The sequence below is a fragment of the Cyprinodon tularosa genome, unplaced genomic scaffold (assembly GCF_016077235.1).
Source record: "Cyprinodon tularosa strain WSP-4 unplaced genomic scaffold, ASM1607723v1 ctg37, whole genome shotgun sequence".
Classification (NCBI taxonomy): domain Eukaryota; kingdom Metazoa; phylum Chordata; class Actinopteri; order Cyprinodontiformes; family Cyprinodontidae; genus Cyprinodon; species Cyprinodon tularosa.
In genome coordinates this window covers 3,864,564-3,892,232 of record NW_024039085.1, presented here as the reverse complement: position 1 = coordinate 3,892,232, position 27,669 = coordinate 3,864,564, and the positions used below count along the sequence as shown (strand labels likewise).

Below are 27,669 nucleotides of genomic sequence, written 5' to 3'. Positions count from 1 at the left end.
GTGCAAAGCTGTATCCATAGCAACTATTTTTACAGAGTGCACTAAGTGATCCTAATAATATTAATAGTAGAAAAGCTCCTTACTGTAGGTTTACAGAAATAAGCAGAGAGGTACTGTATGTAGAAAACATAAATATTTCTCTGCAGAATTCACTCAAATTTCATCAAAAAGCATCAAATAATCCAATTTATTTAACATTATTCTTCTGTGGAGAAAGGCTTCATGATTAAAGGCATTTCTAAAAAAAAAAAACTGAGTTATAGTGTTGAAATGACTGTTACCACCTTTGGGCCTTCTTTTCCTGGATTACCCATTGGACCTCTTACACCTGGGTCCCCCTGTTCAGAACAAAAACATTAAACATTACTATGGTCACAACGCTTTGGTTTATGTTAAGCAAAATCCTGATTTCCTGTCTGACTGAAAGTATGAAAAAAAAAAAAAGTGACATTACTTTAAAGGCACACTATGCAACATTATTCAGTTAATTAATGTGTTCCATAACGTTTTGGATGATTAAATGAGTCATTTCAGGTTGAACAAAGGTATTCTCGGCCGCCCTGGTGGTCTGTTGGGGAAATACCGCACTTGCAATTGCAGGAGCCCTCGGCCCGCACCCACAGGCTCAGAAGTCTCGCGAGAGTCGGTCTTGCTTTACGGCGAGAACTGCTACACGCCCCCAGTTAAAAGCATGCTCGTTGCTAGCACAGTGGCGATCTTTGTGCAGTTATCATGGCGGAATCAGCGTGAAAACAGCGAAAGCCCATGTCGGAGCAGTCAAGAAAGAGGAAAAGGGCTCCGGACAGAGAGAGGAGTCGTACACGGGTGAACATCGGGCAAGCTCTTTCGGAATGGCGAGAGCTAAAATAAAAAGAAGGCTGCAAGGCTGACGCGGACCTCGCATTTCTGCTGATGCGATTGTAAGTAACATTGGAATGGTTTCTCTCTCTCTGTGTGCATGTTCATACTTTCACTGTGTTAGTCATTCGTTGCGTTCGCCTGTCTGCTAAGCTCAAAACAACCGCGCCTGGCTTGACGAAGAAACCAGGAGAACAGCTGTGCATATTTACGACAGTGTACTTTTACTTTCGCCCTCTGGGGGGAGCCTCGCTGGAAAAGCAACACCGGTTGCATAGTATACCTTTAATAGTAGAGTGTTTTAACAACTGAGTAAAGTCTCCATAAACATTTTAAATGCCAAATGTTTACATATTTTTACAATTTTGGTATAGTTACTTCTCTAAGTGGGTCGCTCTGTCAGCTAAAGGCATGTTTGAGAGTCTCCATACTTCAATAAACGATTAATCAATAATTTATTTAGTTTATGATTATTGTAGTAATCGATTAATCATGATTAATCCGATTGATTGTTATAGCCATAGATGCAACATATTTCTACTATGCAAAATCCTCCTTAAAGATTGTTGGAACCTGTGACATTGGATTTATAGTGTATGGGTTTTCCCAAGCAAAAGCTAGAATTGTATGCATTTAAATTAAAAATTGCAATAGTTTATTCAGGACAGACCTTTTGAAAAAAACAAATATGTGCATGAAATAGGGTTGTGTACTACTTCTGTGTGTGAGCATGTTGTAAAATGCAAGCCAAACCTCAATGTTATCTTGACGGAATAGGCACTTTTCTAACTTTTATAAATCATGGTTCTTGATCTTTATGTCCAAATGCTATATGTGATAAACGATCAATTCTGATAAGAATGGGACAATTTCAAAAAGATCTAAAACATAAATTACTTTGATATGTATCATTTTATACACATTTAGTTTAGATTTCAGAAAACTATATTTTAAAATCTTCTTGTATCATACAAGGTTTAATAAAACCAAATCCAAGATTGTGCTTAAATGTTTCACTTAGGCAAAAAAAAAAATCTTTCTTATATGCTGTGTTATTTTAGAATGCACTTTATAACATTACTAATATTCAAACAATAACTGTTGCCCTAAAAGAGAATTGCAATTGATTTATTTAACAATTCTCTAGAATTAAATTAAATATTATTTTGTATGTGTTTTTATATTTTTCTACATCTTTTCATCACATTCGTTTCCTTATATTTGCTCCTTTGTAAGATGTATTTACTTCCATAATTGTTGTGATTTATTCTTTTGACGGCTTTCCTGGAAACTGCTTTAGTTTCAAGCTTCTAATGGAAAGAAGGCAATTATTCATTGATCTATTTTTCAACACTGAAATGTGAATAAAAGAAGACAGATGACAGACAGGGAGCAAAAATGATTAAAGGAGCAATAAGCAAAACTTCCCCATTAGGTGAAAGATTGGAATCAATCTGCTGGACATGCTGTCCGCCTCCTACACTACTTTGCTGTCCTGATGGCATTTTATGGGCAGGGAGGGGCAAAGCTCGGAGTGGCAGCTATTTACGTGGACGGACATGCATCTGTGGCTGACCTGGCTGTAAACAAGACATCTGAGAGCAACAAAGAGAGATGGTGTCTGACATCACCCCGTACTCTAAAAACATCACATAACTTTTCTTTTGTTCTTTCTATCTAAAAAAGAAAAAAAAAAAATTATTGGTTATATCTACTTTTAATTTTCTTCAAGCTCTTAATCTGTTCTTATGAATTCCATATGTTGACATAGTGAGCTTAATTAATAAAATCTTTGAAACTGTCATTGCAAGTGCTGTCAGTGAAAGTCTTCTTCTACCTCAGACATGCTCTGCATCCACATAACATGTTATAATGAAATGATTTCTATGTACACTCTAAGAAGAAAAACCTCTCAAACTTAAATTAGTTGCTTCAGTTGGTAACAAATAATTTAATTGCGTTTACAGCTTATATAAAAAAAAAAAAATCAGTAATTCCATTACTTGTTACCAATTGAAGCAATCGATTTAATTTGGAGCTGCATTTTTTTTTAAATGCTGTACATCATCATCATCCTTTTCCAAAGGCCTCTTCTCTTATCAAGCATAACTTTCTGTCTACTCTTGCAGATAAATCATCTTGAGTTTGGTTTATATCGAGTCATATTTGGACAGTAAACGTTTGCAATGCATTGGGTATAAAATATTTAAATGGTACTCTATGGTGATCCAAAAAGGATGGATTAGAATGCAAAATAAATTAAAAATGTCAGAACAGGATGTACCTTTTCTCCAACAAAGCCTTCTACTCCTTGCGCTCCAGGGGACCCCTTCTCTCCCTTCTGCCCAGGCAGCCCGGGAACTCTTGTCTGGCAAAGACTGCAGGCGTTCTGCCAAAGCAGGCGAGGCAAGAAGCAAAACCAGCAGCACAGATAAGATTTCATCAAGCTAAGCTGGCACAGCGCATCTTCACTTCATATCATGTGACATCCCTCGGGTGGGACTCAAGACCTCAACTGGCACAAAATGTTCCCTAAATGTCTGCTGAGCAGAATTAATGTGAATCAAGTAGTCCCTCCAAGAGGGCCTCCCATGAGAGGGAGAGGTTGAACTCACAAGTCATGGAGTGACGCTACTAGGTTTGCATCATTGTAGCTATTAGTAGTTCAAAGAAATGGGGAAGAGTGAGTGAATAGAAATAAAACATCCATCCATCCATCCATCCATCCATCCATCCATCCATCCATCCATCATCATCCTCATCCATCCATCCATCCATCCATCCATCCATCCATCCATCCATCCATCCATCCATCCATCCATCCATCCATCCATCCATCCATCATTATCCTCATCCATCCATCCATCCATCCATCCATCCATCCATCCATCCATCCATCCATCCATCCATCTATCCATCATCATCCTCATCCATCCATCCATCCATCCATCCATCCATCATCCATCCATCCATCCATCCATCCATCCATCCATCCATCCATCCATCCATCCATCCATCCATCCATCCATCCATCCATCCATCCATCCATCCATCCATCCATCCATCAGTAGTTGTCACTGACTAAACCAATTGTGAATACATTCTTTGTAACAAACTTTACATGTTGTGAACTGTGTAGATAAAATACCTTCAGTAAAGCACCCATGTCTCCAACGATAGGCAGAGCAGTCTGTCAAAATAAAAGAAGAGGGAGTTTTGTCTTTCAGTCCAAATCTTTTTTATAATACCATGCTGCAGCTGTTTACTTCAGGTGCATCTAGTGAATTGAACACACAAAGAAAACATTTTCAGCCTCATAAGACCATTATTTAATCCCGAGTGACGATTTACATACAAACGTTTATTATCAAACTGAATTTGTTCCAGTTTTGTTTTACTATGTGAGAGGAAAACCTTAAATTAAAATGCCAAAAGGTTCTAAAGTCATAATAACATTTTCATTGTTGACAGCTTACAGTAAAAAATATGAAGGGTTGTTTTAAATCTGAACACATTTACAGTGTATATGTGTTGAACTAATGTGCAATTTTAAATGTATCCATGCCATTTCTAAATGGTAGCACATAAAGTAACATGCAAAAAAAAAACAAAAAAACTACTGATTACAACTAATGTTAGTTAAACATACAGAGCATATGGCTGTACGGCCAGGTTAAAAAACACTACCTGCTGAATAATAATAAAAGCTTTTTTTAAGTTTCATCTCGTCAGAACAGGTACGGCCCTATTTGACTAACTCTGTCACTGCTGCAGGTGTTATGTTTGAGTGCTTTGATCCGTGTCATTGAGAAAATCAGAATAAATATACAGAGTAGCTGGCAGTACCAGAGGGATATTTCACGTGTTTCTTTTTGAAGTCAGTGATATGACTTAAGTTTTTCTCTGAGCTGGGACCACACACTCTTTGCATCTCCATTTTTCTCCTGTTTCTCTATAATAAATTGTTGGGCTGTCTTATGAATTTTTACCGGACTAAAGTTGTAGCCTCAACAGGTCCTACATCCCACCATCCACATTTACAGAATGGGAACTCACCCATTAGTATATGCACTGCAACACTCTATTTACTCAGTAACAGCAATAACTAAAGCTAAATGTACTGAAAAATAAAAGTAGACAATTATACATACATAATATTTATACCTAATTAGAGTATTGGTAGGAAATGCAATCCCCTACTTAATCATCTCTGATGATGTTTGTAAATATGCTTATAAATATGTATGTTTTCAATGTTCAACTTTAATTGCAATAGAAGCAATCGTTCATATGTTGCAGTGGTTTAACTAGGCAAGGGGCTGTGAATTTTCTGTATAAATGGCAAAACTCATGAATTTGCTTGTGGAGAGCCATAAAAAAAATACTAAGAACATTTTTATATACTCCGTCGCCTAAAGCATTGGTTTCAAAAACACACTGAAAGTAATTTATCTGTAGTTTTCACTGCTGCTCAGTGGTACTGAATTGCATAAAAGAGATCTTATTACTTACTGGTTCACCTGGGGGTCCAGCAGGGCCCGGTGGACCTGGTCTACCAGGGGAGCCCTTTAATTGAGACAAAGAATAGACTTAACAGCCCTACTGGGTGTAATATCATGCAGACATGCAAGGCAATAACTTTTCATAGTCATCTTGGTTGGTGGTGATTTGTGGCTGGGAGCTGTGATACGTTATCGTTGGACATCCACAGGAGGAAGATGACAATCTTTTATACACCCAGTTATCTTTTATCTGCATACTTGTGGGACTGAATGAGATTAAAGCAATAGAGTGTACTCACTAACCTCCCTTCCTGGAGCTCCAGGAGGGCCAGAAAAACCTGGTGGTCCACGAAGACCCTGAAAAAGACCCATAGTTAGTTAAAGGAAAGTTTTCTTTAAACATCAGTTAATTACTATATTCTATATTATAGTAGTGTAAAATGTTTTTTCTTAATATTGTCCACATTATAGTTTAACTGGAACTCAGAGGTAAAATTCCAACATTCTGTTTTGGTGTTGTGAAGAAGAGAGAATTTACTACAGACCTCAGCTCCTGGCTTCCCTGGGGGTCCCACGGGGCCCTACAAACACATCACACATCTTGTTAACACCATCTGCCCTCTAGCACCCTGATCCAGTACAGTAATTGTGTTAGGCACCTTTTGCTCTATTGATTCTTTGTCTCCAACTACCCCATGCTTCAAAAATGAACACACTCTCATTCACAGTCAAATTTTGAAGGTTCAAAGTACATATCGATGAATCACTACAGTTTATAATGAATCTAGAACGCAATACGCCAGCCCCTAGAAAATAATAACCCTTGTTTTCACCTAAAGATGTGTTTAATGACTACTTATCTTGATGCTCTTTAGTTTTGTATGGCAAGTTATCATGGTTTGTACTAAATTATAAATGAATGAGTGATGGGCCAATCAATACAACATCATACTCACAATAATGCTCTCCCCAGGTTCTCCTTTCTCTCCATGGTCTCCAGGCAGTCCAGGCACACCTCTCTCACCCTGACAAACAAAAGGTGTGAGAAATCCATAAGATATAGCCCTACAACATTGAATAATAACTATTAAACCCAATTGGTCTTATCTATTGTGTCTAAATAAAAGGACGGCATTAACAGGTTAATCTTTATTACTCTTTGCATGTGAGAGCAACTTTAATATTTAAATTAAACAAAACACATTTATATAAAGCACTTTTTGTAAACTATACAATAAAATAACTTTGCATCAAACAAAAAAAGCTCTATGGTAGAGTTAGAGATTTTAGTTTAATATTTGAGTCCTTATGGAGCAACAGATGGCAGGTGCTATATAAAATGGTTCTACAACTAAAATTGACTTGCATGCAAAAGCATTCCCTCCCCTTTAAATTGTCCAGATTTCAGCACATAACAACCACATGATGCAAGGCCTTTTATAAGAACTTTTTATTATATGTATAAATGAGAAATATACTGTAGATATAATGCAGTCTTTAGAAGGCACAATATTACTTAATAAAGCCCATTTTGATTGCAGCATACAGCTGCTTTGTGAAGGGATTTTTTTCCCCAGAACGAGTTGAAATACAAAAAGTATTAGTCATGCACATCAACAATATGCCCCTTATGGAAGAGAGCCAATAGGAAAATTATTATTGGAAAACATTTGGAACAATCTCTGTGAAGCAACATGTTTTGATCCTCAAATGAAAACAACCAAAGACTGAATCTGAGGTATGGTAGAGCTGGTAACTCATGTGGCTTTAACATTGTGACTGCTCTAAATATATCAGCTAAAAGCTAATGCAACCAGTGTTCAGAACTGAAGAAGATATTTGGATGAAAAATGAAATTAATTTTTACAGGGTACTTTAGTATGAAAATATAATTTAAATTCAAAAATACTTTATTGATCCCGAATGGAAAGACATGCTTTGCTAACTCTCAGAGGGTTTCTTTAATATGTCCCACTGGAAAACCTTAAATAAGATTTCATATATCAGTGGTTTTTCATATTTGAATGAACTTCATATATATATATATATATATATATATATATATATATATATATATATATATATATATATATATATATATATATATATATATATATATATATATATGCACTCACCGGCCACTTTATTAGGTCCAACTGCTCGTTAACACTTAATTTCTAAGCAGCCAATCACATGGCGGCAACTCAGTGCATTTAGGCATGTAGACATGGTCAAGACAATCTCCTGCAGTTCAAACCGAGCATCAGTATGGGGAAGAAAGGTGATTTGAGTGACTTTGAAAGTGGCATGATTGTTGGTGCCAGAAGGGCTGGTCTGAGTATTTCAGAAACTGCTGATCTACTGGGATTTACAACCATCTCTAGGGTTTACAGAGAATGGTCCGAAAAAGAAAAAACATCCAGTGAGCGGCAGTTCTGTGGGCGGAAATGCCTTGTTGATGCCAGAGGTCAGAGGAGAATGGCCAGACTGGTTCGAGCTGATAGAAGGGCAACAGTGACTCAAATAACCACCCGTTACAACCAAGGTGGGCAGAAGAGCATCTCTGAACGCACAGTATGTCGAACTTTGAGGCAGATGGGCTACAGCAGCAGAAGACCACACCGGGTGCCACTCCTTTCAGCTAAGAACAGGAAACTGAGGCTACAATTTGCACAAGCTCATCGAAATTGGACAATAGAAGATTGGAAAAACGTTGCCTGGTCTGATGAGTCTCGATTTCTGCTGCGACATTCGGATGGTAGGGTCAGAATTTGGCGTCTCCAACATGAAAGCATGGATCCATCCTGCCTTGTATCAACGGTTCAGGCTGGTGGTGGTGGTGGTGTCATGGTGTGGGGAATATTTTCTTGGCACTCTTTGGGCCCCTTGGTACCAATTGAGCATTGTTGCAACGCCACAGCCTACCTGAGTATTGTTGCTGACCATGTCCATCCCTTTATGACCACAATGTACCCAACTTCTGATGGCTACTTTCAGCAGGATAATGCGCCATGTCATAAAGCTGGAATCATCTCAGACTGGTTTCTTGAACATGACAATGAGTTCACTGTACTCAAATGGCCTCCACAGTCACCAGATCTCAATCCAATTGAGCATCTTTGGGATGTGGTGGAACGGGAGATTCGCATCATGGATGTGCAGCCGACAAATCTGCAGCAACTGTGTGATGCCATCATGTCAATATGGACCAAGCTCCCTGAGGAATGCTTCCAGCACCTTGTTGAATCTATGCCACCAAGAATTGAGGCAGTTCTGAAGGCAAAAGGGGGTCCAACCCATTACTAGCATGGGGTACCTAATAAAGTGGCCGGTGAGTGTATATATATATATATATATATATATATATATATATATATATATATATATATATATATATATATATATATATATATATTCCTTTTCTTTTTTTAAAGACAACATAGAATAAAAATAAGTTATTTCTTTAATTTATCCAGGGGATATATTATTCTTTAATCTTTAATCTACATGGGCACTGATCTTATGGTCACTGATCAAAAAGTCTTAAATCTCAAGATTCTCTATTACGCCTCTGCCTGTAATTTGCATCTGGGCGCTCCTCCAGCAGCTCTATCTGAGGTGGCACGCAGTGGAGACGGACACGTGGAGGTTAGAATGTCACAGGTGCTCTTTTGCATAATGAAAATCTAGTCATCCAAACCAATTTCTGACACTTATCTTTCATATTAATGATTACTGGGCCATACGTGGCTGTTTTAGTGTTTTGTTGAGCTGTGGGGATTTCCGCTACATTATCCACTACTCCAAACTGAGGAAAATGAAAGGGAGCTAATTTTTTATCAATCCAGCAATATATCCTAATCTGGATGTTTGCATTTTGCTAGAGCCTAATGTGAAGCTTGATCTAACTCAAAGCAAAACATGGGGAGAGCTCATTATCAGCAACAAGATGACCAGGGAAATCACATCCATGTCAAAAACAACCTCATACTTCCTAAAAGTTGATGTTGCCAACATATTGGAGCTCAATGCATATCTAAACCTATTCTAGGCAGTTATATGCAAGTTAAATCACAGAGATGACACCACTGATATTAATCATCACTATCATCATTCATAGCAATGTCACAAATATCCCTCACAAACACCCCACCCTGCTCCCTGAGTGCTGCACAATGGCAGCTCGGAGAGTAGAAGTACATTTTTGCAGTGTCAGATTTATAAAGGTCAATTATTTAAAGAAATATATTATTATTATTATTATTATATTTACCAAAAACAAAAACTCATTTCAGACCTTCATGTACTGAATGCATGCTGTGAAGTAAGGGAAATTTAAAAAAGAAAATCTCTCCTAGTAAATATGCAACAACTGTGGTGTGCTCTTGTATTTAGTTTGCTTTACTGTAAGATCTCTAAAGAAAACCCAGGCCCCTTTTGAGCAGACATGTATATATAGACAACAGATGGATAGATAAATAAAAATAAGGGCAAAACCAAAAATAATTAGCTGTGTAAGTTGCTAATGAGACTGCAATTAATTTAACTACATTTAATTTTAATCTCAATTGTACATTTATCACTCTAGGAGGAGATGTGCAAATGCTGATTAACATGTGAAAGTATTAAAAATGTTAAAGCATTTCTAGGAACATAGATTTTTTTACTTTAAGAGTTCTCAGCTCTTAAAATCAAAGATAAAGGTCAGACCATTTTTACCCTTATTTGGTTGGACTCTTGACACCAGTGTTCCATTTTTCAGAGGCTATGTTATTATGTTCCACCCTCACTTTGGCTCTTACCTTAGGCCCGCGAGACCCTCTATTCAGTGACAGCCCTTCACTCTGAAAAAAGCAGGAAGAAGACATCAGAGTTGGAAATCACTGGACCTCTACCAGTAAATCTTGTCAACTGAGCTGCAGCCGTTCTCTTTTAGTACAAATTATAGAGCTTTAATTAAAACTGGATTCTCCAACTTGTACAACCTCAACAAATGACAGCAAGTTGAAGACGGAGGCGCATTATGAGGACTTGTTGAGCGCTGTTTTATTACTTTCAATGTGAGGAGGCACAGCAATAATGCTACAAGGTGGAGAACAAAACGTTGATTGGAAGCGAGGTTAGTGTAAGCATTATTCACTGCGCCATCCAGATGAGACATTGATTTCTTTGGTCAGCATTTATTAGTGTTACAAGCTCTACATTGCACAATGTAAATTAGTTCTGCTGAAGTTGGATTCGGACTAACACAGCAATTCTACAGTATTGAAAGGTGGGGGGTGGTACTCTTAAAGATCAAACAAATAAGCTGGGAAAGTAAAAAAACACTTTTTCAAGACAAGTACAATTTTTCATGATTACTTTTTTAAAAGAAAACTTGTAATAGATTTTATGCATCTGCACTCTACTGAAACAAATAGAACATCTGTCATTATTTAAGAGAACAGAGCGACTGCTAATTTGTAATAATAATAGTACAGAAACAAACAATAGTAATTTAATTGTTATTTATGTCAAGGCAAAACCAATTAAGTTACTTGAAGTACTCATTTAAAAAAGCTCTGGCTTTTTATTCTTGGCTTTTCCCTACGCTGAAGTGTTATAAATGTGTTTTCTTGTAATCCCTTTTCATAGAAATGACCTCTGTAAAACACAGAGGGATGTCTGCCATAAATGAAAGCGATTTCTCTTTGTTGAGCTTTAGAACTACAGTTCACTGAGGGTCAGTTTATCATCATAAACACACACAAATATTTCAAAAATGCTCACAAAGTTTACGAGAGCTGGATCATTTTCAAGCGGTTTAAATATGTGTGCTGTCTGCCTCTTATTACGTTGCTTACAGTGGGCCTAATGTTCTGCCTCATCTTTTCACAGATAAACAAACATGATTGTTTAAAGAGCACTGCCTACGATTAGGGAGCGCAGGAGCTATCGAGCACGACTCAGGCACTTCTGTCTGAGAAGCTATTTCCATAAAAGAAAGTGCTTAAACAGCTATTAGCACCAAAATGGAAGGATAGGTGATTACACGGGTTGGAAACGGCCAGAAATGGATTGCTTAATGTTCTTGTATCTCTCTAATATTATGGAGTGGTAAACTGTCCAACAGACATGCTGGGGCAGAAAGTGCACTCACTGGTAGGACCAGTGCAGTCACTATCACTGCATTTATAGGCCAGGTATGTAAGATTTGAGAATTCACAAATTCCAGAAAAGATATTTTGCCAGAAGCCAATAGATGCATTAGCCTCCATACAGAATTGTTTCGGACCAACGAAATAAAGTTACATGGATGATGTTGAGGCGTCAACCAATGGTGGAAGGCTAAAGAAAAACAAACATGGCCGCCTCAGTTTTAGTTGGAATACCCTCTGGGAAAGATGTTGGCTCATTCGTCTGTACCGGATTTGGTAGGGGTTTAATTTAGCAGTTAATTCCGCTAGTTGTGAAAGAAATCAAGAATGTGATACATTGCAGCTGCCTCTGCTACTGTGATTGGCTAAAACCTAGACATGGGACGAAGGCACCCAATCAGCTAAAAGAATAGTACTGAACATCCCTATATTTTACGAACACTTTCTAGAGGAGGGTTTCCAGATTGATACAGTAGTGGTAGAATTCAAATTGAACTACACATAATGACCTGTTTTCTTCCAGGTTAGATCTAGCAAAGCTTTGAATAGAAACGTGAACAAAATATATTAACCATAGAAAGTTCTAATGGTGTTATACCTCTCTGTTGATGTGTTTGCTGAATCCTGCATTACCAACTTTACTTAGACTTTGAAGGACATCATATACACTCACCGGTCACTTTATTAGGTACACCTGTCCAACTGCTTGTTAACACTTAATTTCTAAGCAGCCAATCACATGGCGGCAACTCAGTGCATTTAAGCATGTAGATATGGTCAAGACAATCTCCTGCAGTTCAAACCGAGCATCAGTATAGGGAAGAAAGGTGATTTGAGTGACTTTGAACGTGGCATGATTGTTGGTGCCAGAAGGGCATGTCTTCGTATTTCAGAAACTGCTGATCTTCTGGGATTTTCACGCACAACCATCTCTAGGGTTTACAGAGAATGGTCCGAAAAAGAAAAAAACATCCAGTGAGTGGCAGTTCTATGGGCGGAAATGCCTTGTTGATGCCAGAGGTCAGAGGAGAATGGTCTGACTGGTTCGAGCTGATAGAAGGGCAACAGTGACTCAAATAACCACCCGTTACAACCAAGGTGGGCAGAAGAGCATCTCTGAACGCACAGTACGTCGAACTTTGAGGCAGATGGGCTACAGCAGCAGAAGACCACACCGGGTGCCACTCCTTTCAGCTAAGAACAGGAAACTGAGACTACAATTTGCACAAGCTCATCGAAATTGGACAATAGAAGATTGGAAAAACGTTGCCTGGTCTGATGAGTCTCGATTTCTGCTGTGACATTCGGATGGTAGGGTCAGAATTTGGCGTCTACAACATGAAAGCATGGATCCATCCTGCCTTTTATCAACGGTTCAGGCTGGTGGTGGTGGTGTCATGTTGAGGGGGAATATTTTCTTGGCACTCTTTGGGCCCCTTGGTACCAATGAGCATCGTTGCAACGCCACAGCCTACCTGAGTTTTGTGCCTGACCATGTCCATCCCTTTATGACCACAATGTACCCAACTTCTGATGGCTACTTTCAGCAGGATAATGCGCCATGTCATAAAGCTGGAATTATCTCAGACTGGTTTCTTGAACATGACAATGAGTTCACTGTACTCAAATGGCCTCCACATTCACCAGATCTCAATCCAATAGAGCATCTTTGGGATGTGGTGGAACGGGAGATTCGCATCATGGATGTGCAGCCGACAAATCTGCGGCAACTGTGTGATGCCATCATGTCAATATGGACCAAACTCCCTGAGGAATGCTTCCAGCACCTTGTTGAATCTATGCCACGAAGAATTGAGGCAGTTCTGAAGGCAAAAGGGGGTCCAAGCCATTACTAGCATGGGGTACCTAATAAAGTGGCCGGTGAGTGTATATTAACACATCCTATATTTTCCCATGTAATCACTGGATTCTATTCTATCTAACACAAATTCCCATAGAATAAACTGAACTAAACTAAATACTAACTAAAATGTAAATTAAAATTATTTGTACATGTAGTGCAGTACATGACACCAACCATATATCCACCACCGGGTTCTCCAGGTTCCCCTTTAGGACCAGGAGGCCCCTGTGGCCCAATCACTCCACCAGAGTCTCCCTGTGGGCAGAAAGACCAATTTCCGTTAATAAACAAAGTGGAAATGGGCTTTCATACTCAGTGAAATGGAAAATCAAAGGCACACAGAGCTGATATGCATGTGCAGACTTTAACAGATGTTAGCCTCTTTGCTACCTATGTATTTACATACCAATCCAGTTTCTGTTTTATTTTTCAGATGTGGTATCAAAAAAAACAGGTAGAAAAATATAGTTTTGATCCTGAACAAGACAAAAATAGATTTCATATCTCAAAAGTACAATAACAAAACAACCATTAAAACCAGTTTTTAAGATTACAGATAATAACTTGATAAATAAAATCAAATACTGCTACAAAAGATTTTAAAATATCTAAACAGTATTTCACTGAGTTTGTTTTCTAAAATATACTGCTTTGTCTTACGGTAATGTTATTCATAAAATGTTAAAATTTTAAATTGTAACTTTCCCCTTTTCTATGAATGCTCAGTCTTATTGATATGTATATGATATTTGTCATCTGTCAAACATGTTCATGAATTTTCATTGTATACTGTATTTCAATGATGTGGACCCCAGGAAGAGTAGCTGGGTGTAAAGCACAGCTAATGGGGATCCTAATAATAAATAAACAAATAAACAAACAAATGCTTTGGATTCACAGTTTTTCTGAAGCACATACTGTATATAGCCCCTGTTATATCATGGTTTCATAGCTAATGACCAGTTTGTCATTTCACATCATACAAGTTAAATTACTGAGATTCCAGGATACATCAACTTGTAGAGCACATGACCAATGTTATGGAACCCTTTGCTTACAACTCAAAGCATTACCATGAGCACTGCATCGGCTAGGGCTTAGCTCTGTGTTAGGATTCTCATGCACGCTGTTAAAACACACTCAGGTTATGTAAAAGAAGCAAAGTTCTTAAACACCATCTTAAACCTTTTGTGGCCTTTTTTAGAGCCTCATACTTCTTAGATCAGACAGACACTAGATGCTCATAATTATTCATTCCATTCACCTGTCAACCTCTGCCAAGTGCCTAATCAGTGCTAATCTGTTCCACCTGCTCCTGCCTCTATTTAAGGTGCTTGCATCCAGTTATCAGGGCCATATTATCCTTGTTCTCTCTAGCCAGTGGCAAGAGTGTTTTTAGAGTTCCTTGTTGTTTCTGATTTCCTGATCCTTCCTCTCAACCACTGAGCCTGCCTGTTCCCGTCTGAATGGTTTACCGGAACTGTCTTTGGATTCTTGGACCTCTGAATCAGCCTGTTACTGTTCTGACCTGTTTGCCTGACCTGACTTCGGACTCCTGGATCTATGAGCCTTCCTGTTCTGATCTGTTTGCCTGACCTGGCTCTGGACCCCTGCTGGTTCTCCGGGGCTGCAGTGTCTTGGACACTCTTGGCGACACCCGCCGCATCTTGTTGGCAGCCGACCGGATGGTTTCTACCTCGTTCTCTGGTGATGGACTGAACCCGTAAACCAGGTTAAAGACTCACATTCACTATCTTCCTCCATTAGATTTACGTGGTTACTAACCTGTGTTTCCTCAGTCCACCAGCTTTTATAATAAACACATTTGAAGTAATCCTACTGTCTGTCTTGCATGAATACTGGGTCCTTCTGTTTTGAATCATGACATGCATATCTTCAGTAGATGCATACTGCAGCAGCTGCTACCTTTGCTTAGTAGGATTGACTTTGTCCCACTAATTTCATTTGACTTTGGTTATGTTCTTGTGACCTGATCCACACACAGTGGGCCGGGAGCCAGGCACAGATACATACCTTGGTTTGTTCAAGTACCTGCCCTTTTGCCCTGGGGTAATTACCTTTTTTGGCTGAAGTCCATTTTCTTTTAATTTACTCATGTTTAAAAATTAACTCTTCTACCATAAATTCAACTCTGCTTTTTAAGGCTTCTGCACTAGATGCACAAACCACACCTTGCACTCTCCTTCCTTCTCCTCTTCTTACCTACAGGACCAACAGCTGGAATTTGCACCTGTATCACAAGACTGGTGTCAGAACTGTTGGATCTCTGATGTTGTTAGGACCTAAATTAACATTTAAATGCCAGCTAATTACGTACCCAATGTCCCTTCAAAATGTTTGCCTTTTCATACAAATATACATTTATGTGTGGAAAGACATAAAGCATTGCATAAAAATTATGAATTTATAGCGAAAATGGTATTTAGGCTTCCCATTTCCTAAAAATATTTAAAGAGATTGCACCAAGGAAAATGGACCTGTGAAGGAGCAAGATAAACAGTTCAGTTTCTTTCACAAACATCAGGAGCTTGGCCTCTTATTTAAATATCTGTATTTTATGTTGGATCTTATATTTTAATTTAATTTATTCACAGCAGAGTTTGATCAGTTTTAAGACAACATAGTTAGTCTTTTTTGTTAAACTGATCAGTCATCAAATTTTCATTTTATTTTTTTTGGCATACATTTTAATCTGTTTTTGACTGGCATACATTTTATTCAATTTGGTCATCTGATTGGATCTGATTAACATAAAAAATATCTCATTAACTACATCATAATTTGTTATTTCTATTTTATGAATGAATTTAGCAATGAATGGGATTTTTAATTTCTTTTTAAATAGAGCACCTGGGACCAAGATGTCTTTGGATGTGTCTATTGGAAGCAGCTTTGGTGGGTCGACAGCAATCCCTATCATACCTAAGGAGAATTTTAGAGAAGCCAATTAGCGAAACAGTAAAGTTTTCGGGCTGTGGGAGGAAGCTGGAGTACCCAGAGAACCCACGCTTGCACAGGGACAACATGCAAATTCCATGTAGAAAGACCCTGGGTATTATTATTTTGAATACAATAGTGGATTAAAAACACGTTTCAGTTAAGAACGAGGCCATGTCCCTGGGTGACGATAGAGTTCTAAACAAAATTTTAATCATTTGTTTTAAATTTGTATTTGGTCTATTTAATTTTAAAATGATCAAGAGGTTTTTGTTTTAAAATAAAATGTTGTGGCTTTATATAGAAAATAGGCCAAAACGAGAAACCGTCCAAAGAGTGATACATATTTAACAAGTACAGTAAATGCACTCAAATAAATTCTATTGTTCTACTATTTAAATGAAAGCATAAGAGTACTTCTTCAAGTCATTTTGGTTTACCTCAGCCTCACAGTGAAACACAGCTTTTGAGATTCAATTCCAACTACACACTTTTCCACACTCCTACTTCACTGCTTTCAGCTGCTTGAAATCAGACATGAGAACATAAAGCCACAATATAATTGAGGATGGTGTGCAGGACGAGCAATCTGGAAGGTGTCTGTACGTACGAGTTGTCTAGGATGTTCAAGTTGTGATAAAAGATCTTTGGTTTATATTTGTCTTTGAGGTGAGAGCTTGATTTGATGTTTACTTACCTTTTCTCCTTTCAGGCCATCTCTCCCAGGCACCCCTGGCTCCCCTGGTAAGCCCTGTAAATGGTGGTGAAAAGAGACACATCTATCACTAGGCCTTCATCTCCCCACACACACATTTATCTCCTCCTCCTCACTGCTTCAACGGGCAGATGTGCTCCAACAAAACTTCCCCTGGCCAGGATTTATGAAATGCCTCTTTTCCTCCCTGCTTTTGAATAAAGACAGATGCTCATTACCGAAGCAGGTGCAGAGAACAGATTGGGCTGCTGCCTCCGTCGCTGGCATAAAGCGCTTAGATTTGCCTCTTTCCACTACTTAATTTTTAAATTTGATTACTGATCTTCTACGTAAAAAAAAAGAAAACAAATCCAGACTTTTTTTTTCCTGACCTGCTCTCTGTCTCTGTCTGTTCAGGTTGATCTGTTTATCTCTCTTTTTTGCCTTGACAGGATGAGTTAGTAGAGTAGAGGATATGGCAAGGTGACAGATAAGGCACGGAGGGGAAAGAAAAGCTTGACATTAAGTGCTGCTGTTTAGTGCCAGAGTACTTACAGCATTGCCTGGGAGTCCAGGAAGCCCAATGGATCCAGGTAGACCTTGTTTTCCCTTGTAGATTATAAAGCAAAAAGCAATACTTTGGTCAATCTACTGCATTTAATTAAAGTTATACCCCCTGGCCCAGGCTAATTAAGACAATATCTTATCAGCCCAGTTAAATTGTTGGTCTGACAAGTAGGAGTTTAAAAAGCTTGTTTTATTTCATTCTGTTATGCATGATGTGGTAAACAACTCAACCTTGCAATTCACATAACTAATAAGAAGTAGTGTTATTTTTTTCATGTTACAACCAAAAACTTTCATTATTTTATCGGGATCATACATGGCCGACCAACATAAATTTACACAGTGAGCATGAAATGTAATTAAAATGATATTCTGTGTTTTTAAAATATGATTTGCTTAAATTCTGAAAGCTGCAGATTCCATTTGTATTCAGCCTCATTAAGAACCTCTGGAACTAAAGTTTCTAAGCTTAAATTCTTACACTGGGTCTATTTGGATATATTTCAGCTAGTTTTTGCTTGGCAGAGACCAAAACTGTTGCCAATTCTTTGCAAAACAGCTCATTCCTGATTTGAATCAAGACTTTAAATGAAAGTTTTGCAATATGGTTTAGATTCTCTATTGGATGCAGGTGTGGACTTGGACCTTGTCATTTTTTGGTTTTGTTTAAAGTTTCTTTTTTGAGTTTTGTTGGTTTAATTTTCTAGTTGTATTTGAATTTTGCATTTCTTATTTACCCTCTGTTGCCCTCGTGTGTCAGTGTCCTTCTCTAGCTCCCTTCTAGATTGTCTGTCCACACCTACTTCTCGTCTGACAATTGGTCCTCAAATTGTTTCTGTCTCCCATATACTGTATACTCCTCCTGTTCAGTCACTCTTTGTTGGTTCCTCGTCATTTCTTGGCTCTTCATGTGCGTTTTCCCTGATATCTCACGGATTTTATTTTTTCTGTATTTTGTTATATTTGGATTTTTGGTTCAGTTGCCACCTTTTTTGTTATTAGATCTACAAGAAATCACTTCTACTTCCGCCTATACATTTGGGTCCTCTACAAACCTTCACACAACCTGACAGACCTCACATGGTGTTGGGCCAAAAAATGACATGTTGGTCTAACCAGACCAGAGTAACCTCTTCCTTATGTTTATGTGTATCCTTACATAGCTGGCAGCAAAGTTCAAGTTGGACGTTTAATGACATAAATATAAGTATTATTTCTTATTACAAAAGCTTAATTTGCCTCTCTTCTAAAATGGACAACCATAAATATGTCTGCATCTGCACCATATTCCATCTTCAGATAAAAGGACTACTACTCAGTGGTTCTTTAAGGTTAGGAGATTGTTTTATAAGATTACCCTGCTTTAAACATCTACTTGTTTATTTTGTTTCTTAGTCTTTGTAATGGTGTTTGTTCATTAATTTATCTTTTTAACTTGAGAACAGCTGTATTAAAAAAGAAATGTCCTGTTCTTTCAATTAAAATCAGATTTAATTGCACTGATGCTGGTGCTTGTGAACATACATGTTCTAAAATGCTTTAAGGGGTATTATTTTGCTAAGCATTTATTTTTATTAAGTCATTTTCTCTGGACTTAGCCTTCTCTTAAAGAAAAAAAAAGCGTTCATACAATGCAAATAAAAAAAAAGGCTTATGTACCTCTGGTCCTTGATCTCCCTTCAGTCCCGGTGGTCCTATGCTTCCCTGTTACATCATCACACCACAGAAATAGAAGGGATAAAGGAAAAATGAAAAAAAGAAAAAAAACATTCTTTTTTGCTCTTTGTTGTTAGAAAAACATGAGTTCATATGTGACTCATCCTTGACTCAGAAAGCATTAGAACCTTTGTGCACACGAACAACATTTTCAAACCTCAGGAAATACAAACTATAAAGAGGAAATGAATTAAACCACTGATGACAGCTCAGAAACATAACTCATAGTGTGTCTGCTGTCTTATCTCAGAACATATGTCAAAAGAAAAGCTTTCTCTACAGAAAAAATGACTACTAACAGCCTATAAACTTTAAAGTGCTATTACCTCTTGATATTGTTACACAGACCCTGAGAAAAACTACAAACAGCAGTTCTTTCTGGATGTCATTTGAGCTTTACTTTATTGGCACTAGATATTGATGTTCAGAGGTAAGTGCTAGACTGGGGTTCTCAATAAGTCACCTTAAGGCCCGGTGGTCCTTGAGCTCCTCTCTCGCCCTGCAGACAGGTAAAGAAACAGGAGGGCATCCTTTGTAAAAACAGGCACAAAGAAAAATGGTGAAGCCACTCATTTGTCTTCCCGACTGTGGTGAGGTTTAAAAGGACTCCACAAGGTTTTTCAAGATATAAGCCTTTGTGTTACAACAGTTAAAAGCAAGAGAAAACAAGTGAATCCTCTCTCCACTTTAAATGAAATGATATAGAATTTGTTGCTTTAGAATCTTTTGATCTTGTTTAAAAAATAAATATGTAAAAAAGCTTAAAATCTTCGAATTTTTTTTACAGATTGTATGAAAATATATTTTGGACAATGGTACATTGCATTTCATTAAGTTTTAAGTGAAAACCATCTCAATTTACACCCACTGTAAAGACGAGATAGGGATATTTGACCATCCCTCTTTGCATAATCGCTAAACTCTTAAGATTTTATATTGGATTTATGGCTGTGGCCGTTTTAAAAGATTGATTTTGTGTGGTGAACTAGTGTGTCTACCTGCTTATGTTTTTTTGTTATGTTCTTTCTCTTATTTTTTATTTAAAATTGTTGTTTTACATGAAAAAAAGCCCATAAACGTCATCTGATCTGACCCTGGCAACATTTTCTTAATAACTATCTATAAAAAACTAGCAAACTCAAAAATGTGGAATGGTTGCTATGGAGACAGCCTGCACTATTGAGGTTGTTAAAAATATATTTTGAAATAGACGCTGTTTTTACATATCTTTATCAGGGGTACCAATACAAATGTGACCCGTACAGTGTCTCCACACAGTTAAATCTAAACTTTAAGTTTAAAAACTTCAACATAAACAGATCTATATTTGATCCACATTTGGAAGGAAAATTCTTTATTAAGGTTAAAGAAGCAGAGCTGAATACACAGGCTACATCCATGAAAAACTTGCAAAACCCTCTCTGCCAATAACAAACTGGCTATTCTGACACTGACTCTTGTTTGGTGCAATGTATTGGATTGGAGTGTTTAATGCTACTAGCTTGTTTGAAGGAACAGGTTGTATGACAGGTAACTGTACGCAAACGCAAGCACCTTGCACCTCTATTTAAAGGTACTCCACAACAAGAACTTTACAATATTCAAATGCAATTCTGTCTCCAAACACACCGCTGTTCTTCACTTTTAAACTTACAGTTGGACTCAACTACAGATGTGAGGCTGTGAATCCTTCTGGCATTGCTTTATGTAAACCAAAATCCAGGAGAAAAGCAAAAAGATGGCTTTGTAGAAGACTAGTTAGCCTAAGTGTTGTGCCACATCTAAATTGGTGATGTCAATCAAAATGTGACTGTGTTGGACATTCTGGCATGAAAATAGCACATCCAAACTTTTCCACTAGTTTCCAATGAAGTTAAGGTTAGGACAGCAGAAGGCTATTCACTCATCTTCACTTCCAAATTCTGGTGGTAGTCAGTGATAAAGCTGCCTTCTGTAGGCAAGTGCTGACATGTTGGAGAAGACGGTGGAGATAAGGCATGGCCACTGGTTGAAGAATTTCATCTCGATATTACTCTGCATATGGAGAGCCTCCAGCAATGGAAATCTTGCCATAAAAAACTGTTAACCCACACTATCAAACTACATTTTAAAAGTGAGCACAGCTTCAACTTTAACAAGCCGTTTCAATTAGTAACAAGTGTCAAACCTAATTTATTTAGTGTACATTATAAGTTGTTCAGTTAAACCATCAGAATTAAATTAGGTTTGATAAACCTAATTTATTTACTTGTTACCAGTTGAAGCTATTCATTTAAGTTGGTGCTGCATTCTCTTTTCTTAAAACTGCTTGGTATTCTCAGTAGGGAGTCGAAAAGTTTTTTAAAGCTGCAACACCCTTATCCAACTCTGTTAATCTGCAATTGTAAACATATTGTGTGATTTAATGAGATATTAACTATATACCACATATGAGGTACTGAATATCCCTATCTCCTGCCTTAAGTTTATATGTGAACTGTGAAAACATACGAGGTGAGAACTGAAAACCTTTTGCAAATTTAGCACTGTATTAAATTTAGTAAATGTTACATTGTTTGAAACGAGTTGAAGTCTTACTAAGTCTTTATTTTGATTGCTTTGTCATGTCCTTGGAATTTTCTGTCATTTGAAACATACTGAGGTTGATGCTTGGATGATGAAAATTAACATTTCATCTGTTTACACAAAAACTCTTATGCTCTGTACTTAAAGATGTCAGATCTACTCGGTATGATAAGAGATGCACAAATCGGATATTAGGCTGGTTACTTCATTTTTTGGGTTGATTAGCAAAAATTTATTTATTCTTTTTTATTCTCCTACTCTTATAGTTTATTTTCACTTATGGACCTCTACCACTTTCCTGTTTAAAAAAGTTCAATATTACCTCTTTTTTTTTTTTTTTTTTTGCTCTTTATCTGCTTTATGACTTTCCAGTCTGGTCGTGACCATCTGAACTAATTTGTCATCTTTGTCTTTTTTTTTTTATTCTCTAACACCTGTTTTTGTATCTCTAATCTGCTGACCACTGACTAACATGAAGCATTAGTTGTTTTGTGTTAGGGCTATTTTAGGTTCAGGATATGTAGATCTAACCTTTATACAGAAATTGTGATTCCTCTTGATTGTTAAAAAAGCCAGATGGTGTTCTATTTTAAATACATCTGTAGGGTTGCCAACGTTCATTAAGTGCATGTGTGGGTGTGTGAGGGCTGTTCAGTGTGGGGTCCATGGGGGGCACAGGAACAAAGCATGAAATAAAAACAGGGCAACAGTTCATCGTTTGATATATTAAGTGAGCCAAAGAGCCACATGCGGCTCTGCAGATATAACAGATTAAATCTGTGGTGCCACACTAACAGTAAGAAAGATATAATACACTGCTGCATGCACATAACTCAGTTATTGCACAATTAAGTTAATGAGATTCTGTTCCAGTTGCAGCTAAAGGTGTTCTATTTGTGTCAATTTCTGTTGGGTAAACAATTAAGAACTTTTTAAATATATACTAAATATTAAATATTGTATAGATTAAACTCTCTCAAGCAAATGCTCTATGAGAGCTAAGATACATCGAGCCTTCTGTTGGAAACTCCTTATTCTTTATGAAAGGATTCCTAAATACTGATTCCTCAAAAATATTAAAATTTTTACATAAAATATAAAGAAGACCCTAGAAATATGTTTTATCTAGGAATTGTGCAGAAAACCCCAAATCTTGGCAATATTTGTTTGTTTATTTTTATTCTTTTACAGATAGACCTTTTAGATTATTTAATCGTTGAATATCTCTCTATGTTGGTGAATAGTCAATGATTTGCCTATCTCCGATCAGGTCGGTATATTTTCAAATAATTCTTTCTTGGATGTGGTGAAGAATCACTTCCAACATGGTTTGGAAGCGAGGTGTATGTGGGGTCTGTCTCTAGGCAACCGTGACAGGAGCACGGGTGCAGATTATCAGGTTGTACTTAAATTCCACCAACAACTATACTGAACTTAGTATTTTGTTGATTATTCTTCTTAGTTACTGTTAGCTTTAGTATTGTTAGTGTTATAAAGCACTAACTGCGCACGTTATTTGTTTCAAAACGTTATGCAACATTTAACTGCCAAATAAAAAGATTCCGGATTTTACACCCCAAATGGCAACCCTATGCATCTGTACTTTTTTGTTCAACCTAACATTGCCTTTACCTGCCTGTATTTCAGATTACATTTCCAGCATATTGGCATAAATTAAGCTAATACTTCCTGCCTATGTTTTTTTTTTTTTTTTGCCCAGCACCTACCTCATAATGACAAGCTATAATTGCTGGAAGTGAAGTTAATGGATTTTCTGGAATATTGTTTTCTACTTTTCCTGTGTGTTATATTTTATCTTGCTTCTTCTTTTTTAAGCATCCTCTATACCCTTTTTTTTCAATCACATATGAAGATCCTGATCATTGAATTATAATTTCAGGCCACAAGATTCCTTACTTGTAGTTTTTACTTAGAATAGTTCCCTATTGCAAACAGTGCTTACCTAAATCTACTCCAGTAAAAGTTCAGATGGGGCTCTTTCAAATTGCTTATTATCAGTAAAAACCCTGCAGATAAACAAAGAACAATTGCCTAAATCGTTGCAATGTGGAGTGTATGCCAATGCTTTTTGATTTCTACCATAAGTAAGTCTCCTATGATTCTTTTAAAATATGCTCGACTGTAGATGCATTTGCAGTTCTTTCATCCAAACAATAAATCCACAGTGGTTTGTTCTACAATTCACTTTGTCCTTCTCTATTGAACCCAATGGTGCAATAAAACCCTCCACCTAAACAGCAGGTGATCAATTGTTATTTCACAATCAAATCTCAATGACACTTTTGTTGATTGTATGTAAGAAATAGGAAGTATTATTCACGCTGTGATGTTGGACCAAGTTCCTGAAAATCAAAAGTGAGTCACAGTACGGTTTTCCTCTGCAAGCAATAATGAGGAAATATAGTTACCTCGGCTCCCTTTTCACCCTTCTGAGTGCTTTCATCCTGGAAAAATAGGAGAAAAAAATACTACATCAACATCTAAATGTAATGTATTACGGTTCAATTTAAACTGGGAACATGAAGCAATAATACATTTGAAAATACATAAAATATATAATATAAACATTTGCTTACAGTTCCAGAGAGCTGTCTTAACCCATGTGCTGTCATCACCTACAAGTAATGAAAGACATAGTGTTCTGGAAATGGTTTTCAAGAACCTGGCAACTACTGCCAACATTAAAAAAATAAAGAAAGAGGTTCCCAAACTTCAATTTTATCTATTTTACTGATTCTGTGTCATGATCTTGGCACTGATGACTGGCTTAAATACTCATTCCATTAACCTGTCTAACTCTGCTCTATTTCTCATCACTGCTCATCTGATCCACCTGCTCCTACCTCTATTTAAGCTGCTTGCACCCAGTCATCACGTCAGATTATTCTTGTGCTCTCCAACAAGTGGTGAGGGTGTTTTTAGTGTACCTTGCTGATTTCATGATCCTGACCTATTCTGACTCTCAACCATTGAGCCTGACTATTCCCATCTGATCTCAGAGTTGAGAGCGTGTTTAGCCTACATAAGTGTTTCTGATTACCTGATCCCGACCTGTTCTGCCTCTCAACCTCTGAGCCTGCCTGTTCCTGTCTAAATGGTTTTCCTTAACTGTCTTTGGACTCCTGGATCTCTGAGCTTGCCTGTTACTGTTCTGATCTGTTTGCCAGACCTGGCTTCGGACTCTGACATGTTCTCTGGGGCTGCACCATCTGGCACCCTCTCGGCGGAGCCCGCCGCATCTTGTTGGCAGCCCACTGGCTGGATCCTACCTTGTTCTCTGGCTATGGACTAAACTTGTAAACGAGGTTAGTGACTCATGTTCAGAATGTTCCTCCGTTAGATTACGTATGTCACCAACCTGTGCTTCTTCTCTCCAGAGTTTCCTGCCTCAGACGTCCTAGAAGCTGTTAATACAGACCTGTTTATTTTAATAAACACTTTTTGAGTAATCCCACTGTCTGCCTTGCCCGAATATTGGGTCCTTCTGTTCTTAGTCGTGACATTCTGAGTTTAATTAGAAAATCTAGCATTTATATCCAGAACACTATTTTGTTTTAGATTTTTTTGAAATCATTACCAAGGATAGCGTGACAGATGAATTAGATGAGCTGTTTTAATCACATGATATAAAAAAAAATTATATTACATTCAAATGGTGAAAAATTTGCATATGGACAAACTCATCATGGCCTGCAATTGTATAGCACCTTTTCAAGTAAAGAAAAAAAGTGTTTCACACTACATTTAGACATTCACATACACCACCATCAGTAGAAAATGCAGTTGAAAGGTTTTGCCCAAGGACACATCAATATTTAAAGGGTTTAAAAGAATAGTACACCCAAAACATGATTAGCCTTCATTTTCTACTCACCCCCATGCTGAACAACACTCTGGAGTACTTTTTTAATATCTCAAATATATCTGGAGATCTGGGAGGCTTCTTGCTGTCTGCTGACATTCAAATAATGGAGGTGCCCAGCGCCCGAGGCAGAAAGGTCCATAAAAGTCCACAAAAAACGCACATGCGCGATCACGACGCTACGGAAGCCGGCAGACCAAACCAGCGCATTCAGCTCGGCAAAGAACTCATGCTCTTCCTCAACACTGAAGTCCTCAGACATTTTTCTTTCGTTGTTTCTTTCTTTGCACAGGTAAACGGCACATTTCTTCTTCTACGCTTGCATTATTGGAAGAGCAGACGCTGAATGCGCAGTTTCATCTGGTTTGGTCTGCCGGCTTCCGTAGCGTCGTGATCGCGCATGTGCGCGCTTTCAGGAAATCCTATACACTACTGTTTATGCTCTAAAAACATTCTAAATGACTTTGTTTCGAGTAAATTCTGGATGCTACCCACTCAGGACACTTGGAATACATTGGACGAGCAGTATGGAGGAATATTGACACGTTTTTGTGGACTTTTGTGGACCTTTCTGTCTCGGGCACCATAGACCTCCATTATTTGAATGTCAGCAGACAGCAAGAAGCCTCCCAGATCTCCAGATGCATTTGAGATATCAAAAAAGTACTCCAGGGTGTTGTTCAGCATGGGGGTGAGTAGAAAATGAAGGCTAATCATGTTTTGGGTGTACTATTCCTTTAAACTGACAACTCTTTGGCTGAATTGCAAACTCCTGCATCCAATCCATTGTTTTCTGAGTACAGTCAAAACTTCAGAAATGTTTGGGGAATTTTCCCGTAACCAGTTTTTAGCAATCTGTACTCTTACATGTTGAAACCTGTTAGCCAGCGCTTAATACAAACGGTTATTTTATCAAACTTTCCTACAAAACATCAGTGTTAACAGGCTGGATACATAAACTTTGTTAAAAGTTAGGGTTAAAGCCATAGAGTATTTGGTAAACATTTTGCTGCATTCTTTAAACTTACATTTTGTACAATAAATAACAAAAATAAATAAAAAAGAGCCTTTGATTTCCTTTCGTTAAAGAGCTTTATTACTCTACCTTTATAATTGTGATTTCTCTGATTCAAGTGTGCCTTTGAGCCCTATCTGATAATTTCTCTGATTACAGTCTCTATGAACTTGACATGAATGGCTCTCTTTTTAGCAACAGTGGTCCAAACGAGCAAGGTACTTATTCCCAATGGCATAATCAGTCAATCTTTACCTGCTGTTAGAAAACAAAGGGGCCGCTTTGTCCTCGGATATGAAACAAAAGCTTGATTGCCATTAGCATCTGTGGAAATTTCTTCAAAACCTTTCTGCAAGAGCATAGTTATTCTGCAAAGGGCCATATCCTTCCACATAAATTGGCATAACAGATTTGGCTTCACAGATTATAAAACACCAGTGTTCAGCAGTGGAGCAATAAAGAGAGGACTGTTTTCTCCCTTAAAGGGCAAAGCTGGATGTGATGGCCGTGCATGTCTGTGAGTCTACTTCCCCCTCCTTGTCACTAATAAACAGAGGCACGAGAAGTTTTATGAAGGGAGGGTAATGATGTGAACCCTTGCTTCTGCTGTGTAAGGGAAATCAATGTGTTACTGCCAAAATTATCTGCCATGGGAAGGAGCGGAGCTCAGACAGAGAACGGCATACCAGAATATTCAAACAGACTCATTTATCAAGTAACTGATACCTTCCTACTCCACTGTATGCAATATCTATAGAGGCAAACACTTCACTAAACAATGTTTAGATGCTGTCATTTATTGAAGGGCAAAAACTACTAACTAAACCTCTTTAAAAAAGCCTTTAAAACCACAACCAAGAGTTTTCTGTCTGTTTAAAGAGAATTGCCTTTTGTTTGGTAAGATTGAAAA

The 27,669-nt window shown here is 37.7% G+C and overlaps 1 protein-coding gene across 1 annotated transcript in view; it reads right to left on the bottom strand.

The window, feature by feature from the left end:
* The window catches only part of LOC119790728 (collagen alpha-1(XIX) chain), a 178,731-nt gene that overhangs the window by 40,420 nt on the left and 110,642 nt on the right, over window positions 1-27,669 (bottom strand). The window contains exons 20-34 of the mRNA XM_038296417.1: window positions 24,459-24,497; window positions 24,291-24,326; window positions 19,760-19,795; window positions 19,240-19,284; window positions 17,569-17,622; window positions 17,017-17,070; window positions 13,536-13,616; window positions 10,163-10,204; window positions 6,317-6,385; window positions 5,906-5,941; window positions 5,664-5,717; window positions 5,371-5,424; window positions 4,007-4,048; window positions 3,143-3,247; window positions 285-338 (exon numbers count right to left, since the gene is read on the bottom strand). Coding sequence (XP_038152345.1) covers window positions 285-338; window positions 3,143-3,247; window positions 4,007-4,048; window positions 5,371-5,424; window positions 5,664-5,717; window positions 5,906-5,941; window positions 6,317-6,385; window positions 10,163-10,204; window positions 13,536-13,616; window positions 17,017-17,070; window positions 17,569-17,622; window positions 19,240-19,284; window positions 19,760-19,795; window positions 24,291-24,326; window positions 24,459-24,497 — 801 coding nt within the window. The remainder of the gene's footprint in view (window positions 1-284; window positions 339-3,142; window positions 3,248-4,006; window positions 4,049-5,370; window positions 5,425-5,663; window positions 5,718-5,905; window positions 5,942-6,316; window positions 6,386-10,162; window positions 10,205-13,535; window positions 13,617-17,016; window positions 17,071-17,568; window positions 17,623-19,239; window positions 19,285-19,759; window positions 19,796-24,290; window positions 24,327-24,458; window positions 24,498-27,669) is intronic.